The following is a 20,228-nucleotide window of genomic DNA, read 5'->3' on the forward strand; positions in this document are numbered from 1 at the left end:
TCACATCCTCTGACCACTCCATTGAATCCTATGCTCTGTGATCACTTTATTGTTAACTTCACATCGGTGTCCTCCAACTTCTACTCCACAACTACCCTATTCAATGACTCTTTACCCTATTCAATGCTCTTTATCATGGTATGATATGGTACTGTTTATTTATATAGCGCCTATACACAGGCAAGTGTTTCAAAGCGCTCATGGAGGGTGGGAACGGTCGCTCAGTCTTTGAAATTCTGAGACGATATTAGTCTGCACAGAAAGAGTAAGTGCGTATAATACATTTAACAAGTTGAGTCATAGCAAATAGGCCTGACAGCGATTCTGCAGTTTTACCAGATCACTTTTCAAGTTCCTTCTCCTAGTCTACACAAAGCCATCAATGGACTTGCTCCTCAGTACATGTCTGATTACAAATCGGTTGCTCACCATCTCCTTCCCTCTTGTCCTCCTATGCACTCAGCTTCACCGTTCCATACCCTCGCTGTCCCTCTTGTTTCCCCATTTCTCCCTACTCACCCTGCTCCACTGGAACCCACTGCCCATAACAATCAAAGCCAGCTCAACTGTGGATCTCTTCAAAGCTCTGCTTAAACTTTTCTATTCACAAAATAACAAAATTAACATGGAGCAAAAAACATTTTCTACAACAGGACACTTTCTAAAAAGAGAGCTCCCCCCTGCCCTCTCCCCAGCCTCCCCTACCTGAAATCCCGATCCCGAATCCTTTGCAATCCCCAGTACCTCTAACTGTAATTTTGTATATTGAAATAGTACTCTTACGTTTGAAGCACTTGCTCCCTTAGGGTAATGATATCTATGCACATCAACAGTTTTCTTATATATAATTTGTTTTCTCCCAGGTATGTTCCCCACTTTTTTTAATTTATTTTTAAACACACCCTCAAACTGGCTCACCACCTGCTCTAATCTTTGTGCTATTGTACAGGCAGCCATCGTGGAATTACTCTGCCATCTGTAAAATGTGTTATTTTAAGTAATTTCTGTTCGACATGGACATTGCTGTTCTTCAAATAAATGCAACGACAAACACACAATTGCATTAGTCTTACAGAAATCCATTTAGGAATTGTGTTGGATCAGACCATGGTTAATCAGTGGCTGATGGTTCTTCATAGACATGGTCCTGTTCCTCAGACTTACAGCACTCTTCTGGAGTGTGCATGAACAGGTGGAAATACACTCCTAAAAGGATGAGTTCATTGTTTCAGACCTTGAAAACAGTGACTAGGAAGTTTCAAAACCTATTCAAGAGGTGGACCACACCATAAAAATACAGATTTCTCCACTCTAAAGGAAATCTGCCCACCCCCTGTATTTTTAATAAACCCAGTTGTGCGTGCATTTGACGTGCAGTTTCCCCAACTCTAAAATATTGCACCACTCTAGTAGCACTAGATGGAGCATACATACATATTCCCGAAATAAGGATTGAAGCCTATTTTTTATCTCCTTCATATAATTCTACTAAGAAATGACCAGAGGGAGTGGTTTCCAGGTGAATTTGATGTTGCTAGAGATTAACGTGCAACACTATAACTGTGCAAACTTTACAATTACATTTTCAAACAATGGCAATAGAACAATGTCTCAGGTATACTTACCGGCAATCCACCTAGTCTGCAAGAAATCTAGAGGTGGGTTATGCAAGGGCTGCATATTTCTTTAATATGAGTCATGGTTTAGTATTGTTCATATACAGTGAAATATTGGAAATGTCATTCGTTAACAGGCCTCAAAACAATGCATCATTTAACAGGTCAACATCTAGAAGTTTGTAACAAATTATCTGCATTACCTGCAAGCAGTCCAGAGAGGTACTAACGATGCGTGGGGATTTGGATTGGCAGGCAAGCTCAAATGGGATGAAATACTGATCGGCTTCTATGAAGTTTGCTTTTGGTGGTGTTGCAGTGCTTGGTCTATTTAAAAAAGGGAAATCATTTATTCATCATGCCACAGGAAAAGCATTAAACTATAGATCGAAACAAATGCAGTTAAAGAACAAAAGATGTCCACCTCTAAACTTGGGTATCTAGTGTTCCTACTTCCCCCGGTCATTCCCCCAACTACTAAAGCATTACAGCCCATTGTGGACGGCTATAACCGCCTCTTCACAAGCTACCCACGATTTAAAGGTCTGAGCCACTGAAAGGAGCCTATAACAGCTGTTGAAGCCCTAACTAGAAGGCTTTAATGGTATCAGAACATTAGACCTACAAAAGAAAAATATTTGACTAAAAAAAGGGAGACACAAAGAAATAATTAATTATGGGTCTGGGCGAAGGATTTGAAAAAACTACATATTGTAAACATTATTTTACAACGCCTCACAGAAGTTTTGGTTGCTCCACTAAAATATTAGGGAAGTTGGAAACATCTGCTAAAACTCCGTTAGGATGTATGTTCCAAACCGGTCCGAAACCGGTCCGTAAAGGAGATACCTAGGTATATTGTCTCTGTTCAAAATATAGGGCTAGGCTAAACACTCTACATCTCAAAGCACTAACTTTTAGATGGTCTGGTACAACAAATGGTGATGGTAGTTGTATGTGTGGCCAGCTGGAAACCCTGCCACTCTTTGTACTGTTCTGTCCCAATTATAATAATCTCCAGAAAAAGTCTCGTTTTAGACAGTGGAGGCAGGCCTTCATGCTTTTGTAATCCCTCCACAGTTCGGGGGTTGCCTTTGCCAGTTATCTAAGAGGTCCACGGTATCAGAGATCTAAACTATTGGCTGTGTAGTACTGTAGTCTGCATGAAATAGATGCCCTATTGTTCTGCATTTTACCATACTGTGGGAATGAGATTAGTTAACCGTATCTTTTTAGATAATTTTGTGTATGAGTTTTTAAATGCGATGGTTTGATTCCGATGTGCTGGTTTCATCTGTAATGTTTGATGGATTTTCTGTAATCCGAAATAAACGTTTATGATGAAACGCATGCAAATGTTGGGGCACATGGGTTACACTAACCTGCTTTGCCTCCCTACCAATACACTGTCAACAGTGGAACTGACAGAATTGCACTGTTCTACTTAGGCAATAATGAAGTCTGGCCTAATACTGCAATGGTGGCATAAAAAGTGATTGATAAAGGCTCGCAAGTTCTGTTACCATCACTACCCTGTAATTCATATCTTTCATCATCAATTCAAACATAAGTGAGTTTCTCCAACAAACAACGTGCTTCATAACAGACGCAAATCGTTCAGAAAATGAATGCAAAATCGCACGGACTTAAAAAAGCAGAGGAGAGCTCATTTTAGCGTGATTTTAAGTTGCGTCAGTCACCACCCAAATTAAAATGAACCCGACAGAGAGCAGTAAGTATTAATCTAAGTCAGAATGGCAAACCCATAGATATTTCCTTTAATAATTCACTTTTTTCCCACTACGCAGGCTATTTTCTTTATAATGCTGTCAATCATCTTGTTGATTCAATTTGCTACATTTAATCATTTGGACAGAAGAAGGCAGCAGGTGGTTGGTAAGGGAATCAATAACTTTGCGACACTCCTCCTTTCCTCCAGTTGGACACTTTAAAGTTATTTTAATGTGGACGTTTCGTTGCAACAACACAATTAATTAATAAATCCTTCGTCGTTGCATGTCAGACTTGTTCTGCTCAATGAGGCTGTCTCTATGTGTTGGAGATCATGGATGGGATGAGAGAGGTTGAAAGAATACAAGTGAAAAAAAAATTACACGGTCGGGTACATGATGCAAATAATCCTGGAAATTCAGCTGCGACGGCAGAGGATTGTGTCGGAGGGTCTGGATACGTCTGCAGAAGACAAGTGGGTTTTAAATTGGATAATTTAGAGGGTCAGATGCACAGAAAATGGCTTAGTGAATGCAGATCACATTTAAGAATTTTTTTTTGCATTCCAGTTTGGGGGCACCAAAAGGCAGATTCTATTGTGCGCGGCGTGGGATAGGTGCATGTGGAAGGAAAAAGTAGTCACAGTAATAGACGTCCTGTGAACGACGGCTATGCCATCTCATTTCTATTAGGTCGACCAACCTGTATGCCGCAGTAGTACAGGAGGACCATCTGAATAAGGGAAGGGTCTTGGTCCTCAGCCTAGGCTAAGAGGACACAAACGAGAAGGTAGTTAATAATAATAATTGTATTTATTGTGATTTAGTTTACATTGAAACTTTACACAAACATTTATAAAAATAGCATAGAAAAACGTATTATAGATAATTAAATCAGAATATACAATAAAAAAACAATTTCATAGACATACAATAATACTTCCAACTTACATTAAACATTTCATTACTCTAAATCAGAGCTATAAAGCCTACAAAGAACAGACATTGGAATTAAAACCCTGCTTCGTCAATATAGGACATACGACTCAGGCTGCACTCCTAATCCTTTGGTCAGGGGACCATTAGCAACTTTCAGTGGCACATCTTTTACATTATGTGGCAACCTTCCCAGGTCAAATGTGATAATTACTTGTTGTTTTCTAACAGATCGGGTTGAACACATTCTCTTTATCAGCTTCTTATATTGTTATACCCAGGCTGATTTCAACCTTCAGCCAGATGTTATATAATGCAGTCAGCAGGGACATGCTGTTAGAATTGACGCAGTGAAGCCAGAATAGATCCTCCTTAATATATTTGTGACTATGAGCATGCTTGCCCAAGAGAAGGTTAATTACACTTGTCATTTCATGACATTCTGTCAGCAGATGTTTAGCCGTCTCCAACTGATCTTGCTCTTTGCACAAATGGCATAATCGTAGTTCCATTGCAATCTTATCCCTTCTTCCAGTGATCATTAATGAAGGTAGTTGCTCTAATCTGAGTAATATAAATCGTCTGAGTCTTACCGCTGGGCACAGATTCAAAATATCTCTGGAGCTTCTTGAAGTTATACAGTCTATGCTGCACAAACTGATAGCTTTTTAACTCCCGGAGATGATCATCATTCTCCAACCAGTCCCAGAGATCTATACGTTTTCCCAGTGCCCTCTGTGCCTCATTTGAATCACTCCCTGCCCTCAATTGCCAACCTATTTCGGCAAATAGTTTAATCATCTGCCTCTTAGCTGTACACAGTGAATTTTCCCTGGACATTTCCTGATGGACTGCTATTAATAGTCCATTCTTTGTGCTACTGATAATTTTCAATTATAATGCAGCACACTTCTTCAGTACTATAACTTTTAGGGAAATCAGTCCAAGTTCCAACCTTATTATCGACATTGGTATAGCAGGGGGTAAACCGAGGATGCATCGCCAGAATTTCCCTTCAATTACCTCTAACCATTTCAGGTATATATCGAAGAGAGCTTCAAGACCATATGTTAACAGCGGGGACAGAACGTGCATTTACAATTGATGCGTGCCCCATAGAGTAAAACCTCCCTGCTTGAGGGTAAATATACAGAACAAGGCAGTCAATTGTGCTGCTCTTATAGCACGTGTTTGTTTGCATGTTACATAATCACCAGTGAGTTCAAAATCTATACCCAGGTATCGATATTGTGGAGTATAAGCAATGTTTACTATGCTTACCCTAGGCTGCACTTGAGAAGTATTCCTCTTGGTATACCTCATGACCTTCGTCTTTTCCAGGTTAATCCTGAGGCCATTTTCCCCCGAGGGCTGAGGCCGACATTCGGATCCCACTAATGGTATGATCGAAAATTACCAGGTCGTCCGCATAGGCTAATACAGGGCAAAGGGTCTCACCTATTTTAGGGGGACAGTTTATCCCAGCAATTATGGCTGCAGGGATGTCATGGACATATAGGTTATATATTAAAGGCGCTGTGACACATCCTTGCTTTACCCCCCCTATTTTGGAAAACATTTCCTGTAGTATGACCTTTCTGATCTAATTTTACTGAATTATCTCGATTTAACAGTCCGAGGTAGTAGAACAGACCCACAGGACAGTCCATAAGTTTTAATTTCCGCCACAGATGACCTCTAGGGATAGAATCAAATGCTGCCGTGAAATCTATGTATAGGGCGTACAAGGGAGGTTACCCCCCCACTTTCCTTGCTCTGGAGCGTAGTAGGTTCATTACCATAATATTATGGAGGGTAGAATATCCCTGTCTAAACCCACTTTGGAATTTGCATAGGATGTCTGATTGCTCCACCTAAAGCTGTAGTTCTTTTAACAACACTGAGGCAAATATCTTCCCCGTGGAGTCGAACATTGAGAGCAGCCTATAATTACTTGGATCTAAGCGATTTCCCTTTTTAAAGACGGGGATAAGGGCCGCCGTTTGCCATGTTCGGGGTATTTTCCCTTCTTATAAGATCTTATCAAATGAGATAACCAGTAAGGTGGCCCAGAACTCAGATTGGGATTTCATGACAATGTTAGCCAGTCCATTCGGTCCTGGCGCTCTGGAAGATTTTAGCTCTTTAATCTTATTCACCACAGCTTCATATGATGTATTGATGGGTGAAACTGATGGGGGACTGCCCAGTGATCTTGATTCCTCTCATCTACCTGGGCATACCGATTTTCAATAAAGGTTGTCCATAACGCAGCCTCAAAAGGGTTAGCTAATGGACCTTTCACTACACCTCGTGCTTCACCCAGAAGTGACCAGATATTGCGGGTCTTTCCTTCAAGATAGCCTTCAACTATCTTTGTCAGGACAGATTCTTATCCGCCTTTCTTTTAGCTTTGATGATTGCTCTATATCTATTTTTGATAAACCTCACGTTAGCATAATATATCTCCAGAGGAACAGCCTGTTTCTTGGTATAGCGAAGCTCTGCTCTAAGGTCTCTTAGCATCTCGGATCATCTTGTCATAGGGAGGTTTTTGTCCACAGTACTTATCATAACCCCCATAGGAACCGCAGCATTCTTGCCAGCAAAAGTATAGATCCAATCTTCTATGGAATTAACCGTCATCTCCCTAAAATTTGGAAGCTGATGAGATCTATCCGTAATTGCTTCCATGGCATGTGTTACGTTTTTGTCCGACCAACTCCTTGTGCCTGCTTTATTAACATTTACATTACCCATATTACTCACAGGGAAATCCCTGCTGGAAATGGTGAGCTTGGATACTAAAGCTGCATGATCACTCCACTCCTTGGGCATGATACACATTTGACCTTTAATTGCATCCTGGGGCAGGCGAATATGTAGTCCAAAGTGCTGCAGGAGATTCCATTCAACCATGTATGATGACCTGGATAATCACTGGCGGTTCTGCGATTTAGCATTTCTAAGTCCCAGGACTCAAACAGATATTCCCACCCTCGGCCTTCAGGGTCCTTTTTAGTGTGTTGCCTAGATCCCTTCTCTTAGCCTAGGGTTCTGCGACTTCCCCCTCTCCCGGTCAGATGCCAGTTGAAATCACCAACCACTATTATCCCTGTATTCCCAGATTTTATTAACCAGGTCACCAATAGGTCATGGAGAGCCTCCTGCAGTTGTTCTTAGTACCGCTCCGGGGGAGGGGGGGTTATATAGGCTCACCAGTAGAACATTTTCCTTTGCTCCCTTATTGCCATAGTTCATTTCTACTGCAATCATGTTGCTTGCTAGTGGAGAGCTAATCTGCCTTGAACCTAGTGTATTAGCCACCCCCGTGATCAGGCCTCCATATGGCCTGCCTTTTTCGCCTTTCTTGGCTTCAGATTGATAAGTCACATAACCATCTAATATCAAAGGGTCCATTGCCCATGTCTCTTGCAGGCAAATGCAACTATGCTTGTCAAGCAATTTAATTGAGCCCTCAGATGATAGAAGATGTGCAAAGCCACGGCAGTTCCATGTCAAAATGGTGAGATCTCATTGTTTTGAAAGTACCTCAGGTAACAAGTCCGACAACCATTTTAGAACTTGTTGAACATCCGATACTTCCACCTTCTTCCCTTTTGCTAATCTTGGACAGCCTGTCTTCCATTGGAATGTCTACCTCTCTGACCAAACAGCTTAGATCGATTTCATTCAGATCAGCATCTACCTCCACATCCGCTGCTTTCAATTCATCTTTGTAATTTCTTATCAATAGTGCTGTGGACAGAAACTTACAGTGAAGCGCTGAGACTGAGATTTGGGCCTTTCAGAGGTTCCACAAATTGAAAATCATCAGATTTAAGGACCCGCAATTGTGGTACAGAATTCAATCTGGTTAGGAATTCTAAGCGCGATAGCCATTTCTGCTCCCCACTTTGGTATAAATTCTTGATCAAACCAATATGATTTCCTGCAGTCACTCCTTTGACTTCAGCCAATAACATTGCTATGGTTGCAGGTTCTATCTGCTCTGATGGTAGACTGGGAGACTTATCCTCGATTATCACGTCATCTTCACTCACATTATCCTCCTCTAGTATGTCTACATCATCTTCCAGCTCGTACACATTCGCTTGGTCAGGTATCAACCAGCTAGTCAAGCGGCCCACTCCAGTTGCTTCTTTTTCTTGGCTCTTGCTGCTCTTTTCTTGGCTTTCTTAGACGGCAGCCCCACAGGTCCCGCATCAGCCCTCGGTGAGTCCATAGCACTGGATCTTTTGCTCTTTTCGGCCCTTCTAACCATTTTTCGCTGCTTACGTGAGAAGAATGGTTTGGTGCTCTCCTGGTTTGGATCAGCCTCCTGATTATGTTGCTCTTCGATCTCTTCAGCAATATGTATAGCTTCTGAGAGGCTGGATTCCACTTCTTCACAGGCTTTCTCCCTCCTGTTATCAAATGCTAATGCATTAGTATTGGCCAGTATCCACCCAGACATCTGTAATCGAATCTTATGGGCAAATTGCAAGGATGCTACTGATGACTGGATCTCTGCAATCTCGACTGCCCAAGCAATCCATTTCAGCGTATCCATAGAGGCCATGGCCAAATTTGCTGAAACTGACAGTCTACCCATTCCCTCCACAGGGGTGGGTGTCCCAAAGGGTGTGGTCATCTGCCTGTCTACTTGGATTCCGTTACTGCCAGTTGGAGGGGGTCATACTTCTATGGATATTCAAACAATTCCAGCAATTAGTTATTGTCAATGTCTTCAAAGTTCGACGAGCTCAATGGGCTGTTATCACATGAACCCGCTGCAATTATTTCCTCAATAGTAGTAGAATTTATTTCAGAGGGCTGATTTTGGGGAAAAACACTCAATCACACCTTGATCCGCTGGGATAGCATTCTTAACTCTTTTTAGGTTTCTCCATCTCCCATTCCTTACTTGGTTTTCGCCATTCCCTTAGTTCTTCTAAAATTGTGCTTGGGCTGTGTGGGCCTTTTTCCAGATGGCATTTGGACTGCCCAAACAATACCCCTCCTTCAATAGGAAGGTTAAATGACCAATTTGAAGGTCCCTCACCCACCTTTTAAGGCACTCTTTCCTACTATTTCCTAGATGTTATCACAATGGCTCTGTTCCTCTGGGTACTCTTGCTCCCCGCAACAGGTTCAAAAGCACAAGGGCTGCAGTCTCCTGTTGTCGTGATGCTTTCAATCCCAGCTAGAGTATTAACTTAGTTTGGTGATCATCATCCAAGACCACAAGGTTCCCGGTTTAGCACCCTTATAGGAGGGGTCTCTGCAACATCAGTATGGGCTTCCACCCACTACCGAGAGTGCAGTGACCTCCTTGAGACCGTAAGAGCATGCCTCAGTGTGCCAGATCTCATTTTTAGGTGCAAGCTTCCCGCCTCAGCAGACAGAACGCTCTGAAGCGCTGGTACCTCTGCAAATTTTACCAACACCTGGCCGCGGCCCTGGCCAGTAAGTGCCTCTGATCGCTACCTGATCACCAGGACTCAGGAGTGTGGATATTTGTACTGCTTGTACACCTGTGAACACTCAATGCCCTTCGCGGTAAGCTTAGACTCATTTGCCAGAGCTCAGGGCTCAGGACGCAGGGTAATCCCCATCAGCCTTACCCTTAGCTCTTACCCTTGTCTCTCCGGGACTCCGGGCTGCGAAGTCCAAGCCTGTCACCTGCCAGTACCAAGGCCCGATACTCGGCACTCCTCAGCGCCCCTCTGTCTGCCGTGACTTTCGCCGGCTTGCCGATTTGCTTTCTGCCAACTTGGATTAAACTTTAAATCTCCGGATCTCCCCAGGCCCTGAGGCAAGCCTTTTCCTGGCGGAGCAACTACCAGCGGCCCGCTCAGCGTGCCGCTGTTGGAACGTTGTTAGAGGAAAGAACCTCTTGACGTGCAGCATACACCAGTGAGTCACAACGTGCACCAAAGGGAATTAAGCCGCACCTCACTCGCCACCACTCATCACAGAGTCTCAGAGGCCACTTCCGATTCCAACCGTAGTTAATTATCAGGTAATGTAAGCAAGGGGTCTTGGAACATGGAACAGTAGGCTTTGGGGATCGGTTTTGCAGGTCTCCGTCCTTAGAGTGAGGGTGTGAAGAGCCCTTTGGAGGAGTGTGGGGTCGTGATCAATTAGTATGCCGTTTGCAATCAGTTCAGTTGTAGCTTTGGAAGGTTTATCACCGGTTGTCTCCTCTACGTGCTGGAGTGGCATAATTGGCACCTTGAAGGAGTAGCCTCTGGCTGGTAGTGGGAATTTTTGTGTGAGCTGAAGATTGAAGAGGAGTACTGGGCCCTACTGCAATAGGGTACATATTATTTCATGCAAGAAGTACAGGAACATTCACTTTAGTTGGCTATTAAGAGCAAACATGGCACATGACAGTGTGGGAATTGTGACAAAGACTATCCGTCCCTGCTCCCCAGAGCGGAGCCACCCCATATGATGCCCGAGAAGTGAGCCCGCTAGGCAAGACCCTCCATCTAGAAGTCCGAGCAAATGGGACCTCACTGGGAGTGACTCCCCCCCTCTTGGCGACAAGAACTTCCATTCCTGTAAAGAACTCCCTGTCCAGAAAGCTTGTCTACCTAAATGGAAATTGGAAAAACTGTTGTCACTTCTGTTTTGGATTCACCAAATAGTGATATTTATTCAATCTCTCTGGCTTCAGTTAATGCTGGATCCGCCTAAACTCCACAGACAAAGAGGAGCGACACACCCCTTTTATTTGTGATGACGTACATAAAACAATGAGGAACTTAGAATAGAAGACAGAGAATCCTACGCAGAGGCCAGCCTCCGACGGAAGGACGTCCTGGAGTGGCGGAGCCACACTAGAATGCAGAGCCAGCTGTAGCATGGAAAGCAAGCTGCTAGCTGGAAAAACACTTCAAGTCTGGCGTCCAGAGTGGCTACGAAGCTGAAGTCGAGAAAGAAATGGAGACGGTAAAGCGACCATCTCACCTGGTGGTGCGATCACACAGAAGCTGTAGTGGGCTTGGGGCCCGTTTACCGACGCAGAGAGATCGGATCCCTGATCTCTGCATGGGAAGTGCATCAGCTGCTGAGCTGGGCAGTGAAGAGGAAGCCAACGCTCCCAAAGTGGTAACGCTGCTGAGAGGGGTGAACTATTGTATCCGAGGCTGGGAAAGCCAAAAAAGGGTTACGGGAGCCAGGAAAACCCAAACGGTCAGACGGATAAACCAAGGCTCTGCTAAAGTAAGTCAATAAGAGGGCCAGAGTGCTTTGGGGAGCCCTGGAAAACCAAGAGACATTCATATTCGAAAATGGAGAAGCTGAGCGGTTTACAGGCGTCAGGAAAACCCAGATGCTGAACATATGCAGATACCCAATTGAGAACGAGCTAAAATAAGTCCATCAGAGGGACAGAGGACTTTGGGGAGTCATAAAATACAAAACAAGACTGGGAGCACACAGAACCTGGAGGGTTCCAGTGCTCAAAGCCAAAACAAGATTATCATCAAGCACCAAGTCAGAAAGGGTGGAATTGTGTTAAGGAAACCCTTTCCCCTGTAAGCAGGGAAACACATTGGATGCATGTGAAAACTTTAATACTCGCTATTCAGAACCTGCAAAGATGCTGGAGGACTGTATTGCGAGAAGTTGAAATACTTGTAAAACCTTCTTTGGAAAAGAGATCCAAATAATTGGGTTAAGCAAAGCCCAAGGATATAGGCTATTGAATTGGACTACTTTTTGTTACGTTTTTCTAAGTGGTAAGGCCAGATAGCTAGTAGGTTTTGGACTAAGGACCATTTCTTTTGGAAATTTGACGCACATCCTTAACTGGAGTTTGTAAGGTAGGTAATTACCCTCATAGCGGTAGGGCTAGAGCAGCGTTTTTCTTATTATTTAAACAAACACCCTTGAACAGGTCACACCTTAGACCAACTCCTTCTGGTTCGCCACAAAATGCTCAGTTGAATGCCCGTTTTGTTAACAGGAATAGGCTGCCTAGGTAAGCACAATCAAGCTAGAGTGTTATTTAAACACTTGCAGGGGACTGGCCAGATAGAAATAGCTGATCTCAGCATTAATTCACCAATTACAGGTATGTTTTGATAGCATGTTTAATTTAGGCAAAGGTTATATTATCAGTGAGTGTTCCAAAACGGAGAGTTTGACTGGGTCTCATGTAGAATGGAAAGGTCACAGACTGCTCTTCATGGCAACAGATCGGCAATTGAGCTGCCAAGAAATATGTTCCCCCGAAAAAGGACCACTCTTAAAATTCCAGTGGGGCAGCAAAAACAACAGTCAGGGCCAGCGCTGGGCTTGGACAGTGAATTAAGCTATGAAGGTGGGCTTTGTCTTGCTCTGTAGAAGCAGCATTAATCCTAATCAGGTGTGTGTCACTAATCCTTTTATGGTGTTGAAAATTTTCAAATTCAGAATTACTTCAATTAGGCCATAGATTTTATTTTAATCCAACATTCTAGTTTATAGTGTAGTCCGGATTTTCAAAATCAATTGTTAATACACCTGAATGTGATTGCTTAAACCCATAGGCAGATAGTTCAGTTAAAGCGCCACAATATTCGAATTAGGGGGCGTGGCCAAGATGACAAAGCAGTGAGACGTCTATCTCCAAACCGCTCCGGCCACTGGCCTAGCCCATTGTACCTACGATGTCTCCGAAATCCGTTACTGCAAGAAGTACAGGGCAGGACACTCCGGAGGTGGGGGTGAAGGTCAGCCGGAAGAGATAAGACTGTGTGGCGAGGCTAGCAGCACTTGAAGATTTGGTCCCGCCAGATCGGCCTCCTAAGATGGTGGAGAAGCACCATGGGGTCCCTGGCTGATAAAGCTCCCACTGCTGGGTGGCAGCTGAGCAGCTTGGCAGTGCAGCAAGAACATCTGGAGGAAAGAGGGCCCGGGCGGACCGAGCACAGCCCTGAGGGGGCAAGCAGGAGCTCAGCTGAGGTGCTGCAACAGGCTGAGGATGCCGGATTGCATGCAGGGACCGCATGCCCACAGTCAGAGGAGCCAGAGTGAGCGAGGAGCGGCGCATCAACGCCAGTGGGAGGACAGCGATCCGGTCCTCAGGCTTTCCCGCAATGGAGAAGGAGGTGAGCATTAGGCAGGAGGATGGACAGGCTTCATGGTGCTACGGGACTGGTGCACGGTAGGTCAGGAGAGCCCCCCTGTGGCAGCATGTAGACCAGAGGCCATGGTGGTGAACAAGTCAGAGGACAAAGCCTGCATTCACACTGGGAAAGGGCACATGGTGACAGAGGATTGGGGCTAGATCTAGTGCAGAACGATTGCCTACCTCCAGAGGGCGCATGAGCGAGCGGGAGCAGGGTGCAGCAGACCAGCTGGGGCCTACTGAGGGGTCATTCCGCCCCCCCCCCTATAAAGAGGAATGTTAAAGGCAATAGGAGTGGGACTACACTCATCATTACTGCCAGCAGGGTCTTTCAATGTCGAAACCTGCCAAGAAACATAAGAGCATGGAGAGAGCCTCAGGCATCCAGACATTTGTGGCACTGGCTAGGAAAACAGCCCACAATACCTCCAACTATCTAGGTGGAGCAGGGAGGGCAGGACCCCCAGCAGAGTATCTGCAGCTCATACCCAGCTTCTTGATCCAATCCCTGGATGACCTCAGGAGAGATATTAAGGACTCTTTACATTCTGAGATTGCAGAGCTGCGCAACAAAATGATGGATTCCGCCACCGAATTCCAGAAGGTGATGGAGTTGACCACAATGAGCGCTCCCTGACCACATTAGAGGCAGACATCAGAGGTATTCGAGGTACGATGGCCGCTTTGCAGGAGGGCAACAAGCTCCTAAAATCAAAATGTGATGACCTGGAGAACAGGGCACAGGGGGACAACCTGAGGATACGGTTTCTGGATGAAGGTGCGCAGGGTGGCAACATTGAGGGCTGTGCTCAGCAGCTTTTCCTCCAGATCACGGCGCAGAGGCCTCCTAGGACCCTCAAAGTAGATAGAGCGCTCGATTACAAGGTGAGGGAGGATATCCTGGGGGCAGCACGGAAGGTCAACAGAATGTGCTTTAGGGACTCAGAAATCCAAATCTTCCAGGTCGTCTTCCAGGCTACTCTGGCCAAGCACAGAGCACTGAAATCGGTCACTAAGGAACTGTGTTGACTGGATTCCGGTATAAATGGACATACCCCTCTGGGCTTCAGTGGAAGGAGGGTGTCTGCACGATTTCTACAGTGAAGGATGGGGCCTAGCTGTCATGGCTGGCTCTGGGCAAAGATGGACCGTCCTGGGATGCTGCCAAGGGGAGAGAGGCTGACCCCGGGGGGGTCATAGCAAACGACCTGGATGGGTAAGAAGAGGGCGGACCGATGACATTAGCCATCCTCCTTATTTTGGCTCCATAGTGGGTTGCCTCCCTAGGGGGACTAGGCATAGAAATGTGGGCAACATATGCGGGGCGGGTCCAGCTTGAGGCAGTAGGCCAGCAGTCAGACCAGCCTTTCGTTTGTTTTGTGTTTTTTTTTTTACCTCGCAGTTGAAATGTTATAAATATAGTTTGCCGGAGCTCGCATGTGGGGGAGCGGGTTAGGCCGATTGGGAGGTGGTGGGGCCATATCCTCTACTCCAATGTTAGGGAGGATTAGAGGATGCACATGGGTATTAACAGGAGGGTATGATTTGCTTGGGCACCCGGGGAAGGAGGGGACATTTGAAGAAGGGGGAGCATAGAATGGCATTTCTACTACTTCATGGCAACAGGGCACAATATGTGGGATCCAGAGGGAAGAGGAGCAGTAATAACATAGGGGGCAAGGTGGCGTTTAGGAGAGGGGACGAAAGCTCAGGGGAGTTGGCGATTAGGATAGGCACCTTGAACACGGGGGGTCTTAATGACCGAGCAAACAAAGCCAACTCTGAGAACTTATGCGACTACAGGTGGTTGATCTGCAGGAAACAAATCTACTACTTAAGGATCAGCAGCGCCTTAGGTATAGGACTTACTCTAATTCTTTTCGTCATCCTCTAGCAAAAGGGTAGGGGTGGCGATCCTCTTGCATAACGATCTGGGGTTCAAACAAACCGTTGCAAAACGGGACGCGGAAGGTAGATACTTTATGGTTCTGGGGAGATTCAAGGGAACCCGGTAACGATACTGTCGTTTTATGTCCCCAATACAGGGCAAGAGATATTTATGCAGCAGGTGATTGAGCATCTGGAACAGAGTGCAAGGGGGGAAGCTTATAGTGATTGGAGATATGAATCTGGTCATGGATGAATGATAGGGCGAGTCAAACAACAAACACTGCAACAGGTGCAGCATCACGGTCGCTGAGGGATCGAATATCCGCATGCAATCTTATAGACGTGTGGCGTACGCACCAACCCGACACTGTCTTTACCCTTATGCCACATGTACACAACTCAGCGTCTCACAGACTATATTTTCAACTCCTCCGGGCTAGCCTGTAGGACTATCTTCTCGGGTATTGAGCCCATGACTATGACTGATCATAGCATGGTTTGGCTACATTTTAGGGACTGGGCAGGATGTCAAAAACGGTGCTTGTGGAAGATTAGCCTGGGTGTTTTAAGGGATCCAGTCTGTCTGGAAGAAATGAAGGGACCAGTGCAGGACTATTTGGGTAACAATCCGGCAGGGGCCACTAGTAAAGGGACCAGATGGGACGCACTCAAGTTGGTGGCTAGAGGAAGGATCATAGCCAGTGCAGTGGCAACAAAATGGATCAGGGGACTTATAGAAAGGGACTTGTTAGATGAGGTCAAGAAAGTTGGCAAAAAGAACGCCGCAGACCTGACCCGCCACAATTGCAAGATATGGATTGCGTCCAAACAGCGGCTGAAATTGCTGAGGGGGCAGAGGACGGAGAGGGTCTTGTTGGGGCAGAGGCACAGGTACTTTGAACATGGCCGCCCATTCATTCATACGTTGAGGGACAGAGGAGGGAAGAAATGGGCAGAGGAAGACCAGAAAAGGGAAATATTTAAGGACTTTTGACTCCCTCTAAACGACAGACTCGCCCTCACGGGAGGGTCAAATAGCATATTTAAACGTGGTGGAACTAAAGCAACTGTCGCAGAAGAAGAGTTTTTGGAGGCGCAAATAGATACTTGATCAATATTCAAGAGGTCCTATGAGCCATTCAAAAGCATAAGCATAAGAAAGCCCTGGGTCTGGAGTACCTGACGGCCATATTTTATAAAAGAACTAAGCCAGGTTATAGCAAGGCCCCTGTGCGACCGAGAACTGCCTCAGTCAAAGAGGGAGGCCCTAGTGACACAGATACCTGAGCCGGGGAAGGACCTCACAATGTCGTCCTCATATAGGCCAATAGCTCCCTTGAACCTGGACGCCAAGATATTCACTGAGAACTTGCCGACTAGACTAGAGAGGCTCCTACTAGCCCTAATAGATACAGATCAAGCAGGATTTGTGTGGGGCAGTGGCACTGTAACATTAGAAGGGTCATACAGTTGGTGGATCAAGCCGGGCGGAACTCGGCATACACTCGGTAAATAGGATACCAAAAAAGCCTTTGAATGGGGATTCCCGAGAGAGGGGCTTCACAAATTGAACATTGCCCCAAGGATCTGCTACATGATCATGTCAAACAATTTAATCGACATCTTCCCGCAAAATGGTCAACAGGGCATTAACTGATCCCATATATCAGAGCTGGGGAACTAGGCAGGGGTGTCCATGGTCATCATTCGGACTTGCTATGGCAATGGAATCAGAGATACTGGGACTCAATATTCCTCCACTATTGAAACAAAATTATACTGACGCACAGGCCTCTAAAATCGGTGAAATACCTTGGGGTTAATATTCCAGCTAAAATAGGGGAGCTCTTTGGGGTAAATTACCTGGCATTGGTGAGGAGCATAAGGATGGACCTGGACAGATGGGGTAGCCTACGTTTGGCAAGATAGCGGTTATCAAAATATATGTGCTGCCCCAAATGCAATACTTCAGGTTCTTCCCGTCCCTAACCCGAAACAAACCTTGCAGTCATGGGACTCCCTTCTAGTTTGTTTTTTGTGGAAGGGGGATCGCCTAAAGTCAACAGGCATACGGTCTATGCCGCCAAGGAAAAAGGAGGGTTGGCGTTGCCCAAATTATGTGATTACTACAGGGTCTCGCAGATCAGGCCAATTATTGACTGGATCCAGGAGGGACACACTCTGGGTGGGGATGGAACAGGCTGTACTGGGACAACATATATGGACCCAACATTGGGTGCTCCGCTTGAGTGCAGAACTTATGCGTAAACCCCATTACATGGGGAACCCTTGAGGCATGTGACCACATTAGCAGAGTGAAGGGGGGGAGGGTGTTACCATCCCCTCCCAGTTTTGCCCACCACTCCCCCCCCCAACCTCATGTCCCCCAACCCACCCCATTAGCAATGAATATTTTACTCCAGGGCAAGTGGACAGAGGATTCACAGTGGATGGTGAGGGGTGGGAAAGATTTGAGAAGTCATTGCTAATGGGAAGATCCGTAGTTTTGAGGAGTGCAAGTCTTCCTTGGGGTTTGAGGAGATAGATATATGGGATACATTACTCACCGTAATCGTATTTCTGATGCTTGTATCTGCTTAGATTTACATGCTGTGCATAGGCCGACATCTAGTGGAAGCTACAAAGTATTACAGTTTGTTTTTCGAAACTCGAATAGGGGCGTCGAACTAGGGCATCCCAGTAATACTAGCCCTAGTGTGACGTCGATTGTACCCATGATCCCTCACACGTGTAGGACCCTCAGATTGTATTTTTTCTGACATGAGGTAGCATGAGGAGTAGTGCGATTACAGAGTATCCAAGCAGATAAGATAGCTAAGACTACAAGCATCCATGCGCCTTCTCTCAGAGGAGAGTAGGGCGGGCGCATGTGAATCTAAGCAGATACAAGCATCAGAAATACGATTACGGTGAGTAATGTATCCGTTCTGAGGCTTGTGGAATCTTCTTAGATCACATGCTGTGCATAGATTAGCGAGCAGTGTTAGAAGAAGGAGGTGGTGGGATGTGAGAAGGGTCATGAGCGAACAAATGTCTTAGAACCGCTTGTCCCACTTGAATATCGGTCTTGGAATGAGTGTCAATGCAGTAGTGCTGAGAAAAGGTGTGAATTGAGCTCAATGTTGCTGCTTTGCAAATGGTGTCAAGGGGTACATTTGCAATGAAAGCCAGAGTGGCTCCAGTACCTCTTTTAGAGTGGGCCCTTGGCGTAAAAAGCAGTGTCATCTGAAAGGGAATATCACAGTTGGATACATCCGACTATCCACCTTGAGATGGCATTCTTAGAGATGCAATCTCCCTTTCTGCCTGGAGCTATGGAGACGAACAGCTGATCTGTTTTTCTTAGCGGTCTGGTTTTGTCTACATAGTAGAGGACCGTCCTCCTCACATCTAGTGTGTGGAGTTTCACCTCAGCAGAGCTTTTGGGTTCTTGGAAAAAGGCTGGCAGCTCAATAGACTGGTTAACATGGAATTTTGAAATGAACTTGGGTGCAAACCTAGGGCGAGTGCGTAAAAACAGTTTATCCTTATGACTCGTAAAGAAAGGATCCTGCACTGACAGAGCTTGAATTTCACTGACTCTTCTTATGGAGGTGATGGCTACTAAGAAGGCAGTTTTGTAAGTCAGGTGTTTGAGACTAGATTTGTGCATGGGCTCAAGGGGGGTTGGGGGGGGGGGGGGGGTCGCATGAATTTAGCAAGTACCACATTAAGGTCCCAACCTGGTGGTGGGTTAGAAATTGGAGGGTGGAGTCTCTTTACCCCTTCCATAAATGCTTTGACAACCATGCACCTTGTTATGGGAAGTGGTGTAGGCTGATAAAGCTGCCAGGTGCACTTTAAGTGAGTTAAACACTAACCCTGCATCCAATAAGTGGAGCATATAGGTGACCACATTAGAAGGAGTACAATCAACTGGGTTGATTTGCTTATTCTTCTGGCACCAAATAACAAATAATTTCCATTTGTCATAGTAACAGTGCCTTGTGTTAGGTTTTCTTGACTCTTTTCATACATCTCTGCGGTAAATTGAGATGTCCAAACTCTAGGACTTCAAGAGCCATGCTGCCAAGTTCATAGAGTTGGGCTGAGGATGCACTGTTAGCCCCTTGTGCTGGGAGAGTAGGTTGTACCGGCACAGGAGTTTGATGGAGTCGCACACCGCCAGTTTGTGTAGGTGTGGATACCATGGTTGTCTCGCCCACATAGGAGCAACTAGGATGAGCTTCATCAGTTCCCTGGGGATCTTGTTCACCACCCGTCTAATCAGAGGGGTTGGTGGAAAAGCAAAGGCAAACACCCCTGACCAATTCATCCATAGGGCGTTCCCCTTGGAGCCTGGCCGGGGGAACCTGGATGCGAAGTCTGGGCATTGCCTGTTTTGGCTTGTGGCAAATAGATCTATAGTGGGGAAACCCCACTGACAGAAGGGGTCTTCTACGTCTTCATGTAGTGTCCACTCGTGTTCTTCTGGGAGGGGATCCCTACTCAGAGCATCTGCTAGCGAGTTGAGATCCCCTGGAACATGTTGGGATGACAGGTAAATCTTCCGTTTGAGTGCCCATCTCCAAATTTTCTGGCCAAGTTTGGAGAGGTTTGGCGAACAAGTGCCCCCTTGTTTAAGTAAAACATTGCCGTTGTGCTGTCTGTTAGGATCTGCACTGACAGGTTGGATAGGAGGGGTTTGAATGCCTGAAGCGCTCTGAAGACTGCCAGAAGTTCTAGCAGATTGATATGCTTCTGAGCCACTGTGTGAGACCAGAGACCCTGAGTTGTATGGTGCAAATAGTGGGCTCCCCCACCCTGCTAGGGAGGCGTATGTTGTGACGACGGCGATATTCTGTGGGTCGTAGAAGGGTTTCCCCTTCATAAGATTCTCTTTTGTCCACCAGCGAACACTCTGTACTAGTG

At 45.7% G+C, this 20,228-nt stretch overlaps 1 protein-coding gene across 1 annotated transcript in view; it reads right to left on the reverse strand.

Moving 5' to 3' along the window:
- Positions 1–20,228, reverse strand: part of ARFGEF2 (ARF guanine nucleotide exchange factor 2) — a 2,106,550-nt gene that overhangs the window by 1,906,875 nt on the left and 179,447 nt on the right. Inside the window, exon 3 of the mRNA XM_069651280.1 lies at positions 1,820–1,943. Within this exon, the coding sequence (XP_069507381.1) occupies positions 1,820–1,943 (124 nt within the window). The remainder of the gene's footprint in view (positions 1–1,819; positions 1,944–20,228) is intronic.

This window comes from Ambystoma mexicanum, chromosome 3p, assembly GCF_040938575.1.
Source record: "Ambystoma mexicanum isolate Mex_15411 chromosome 3p, UKY_AmexF1_1, whole genome shotgun sequence".
NCBI classification, from domain to species: Eukaryota; Metazoa; Chordata; class Amphibia; order Caudata; family Ambystomatidae; genus Ambystoma; species Ambystoma mexicanum.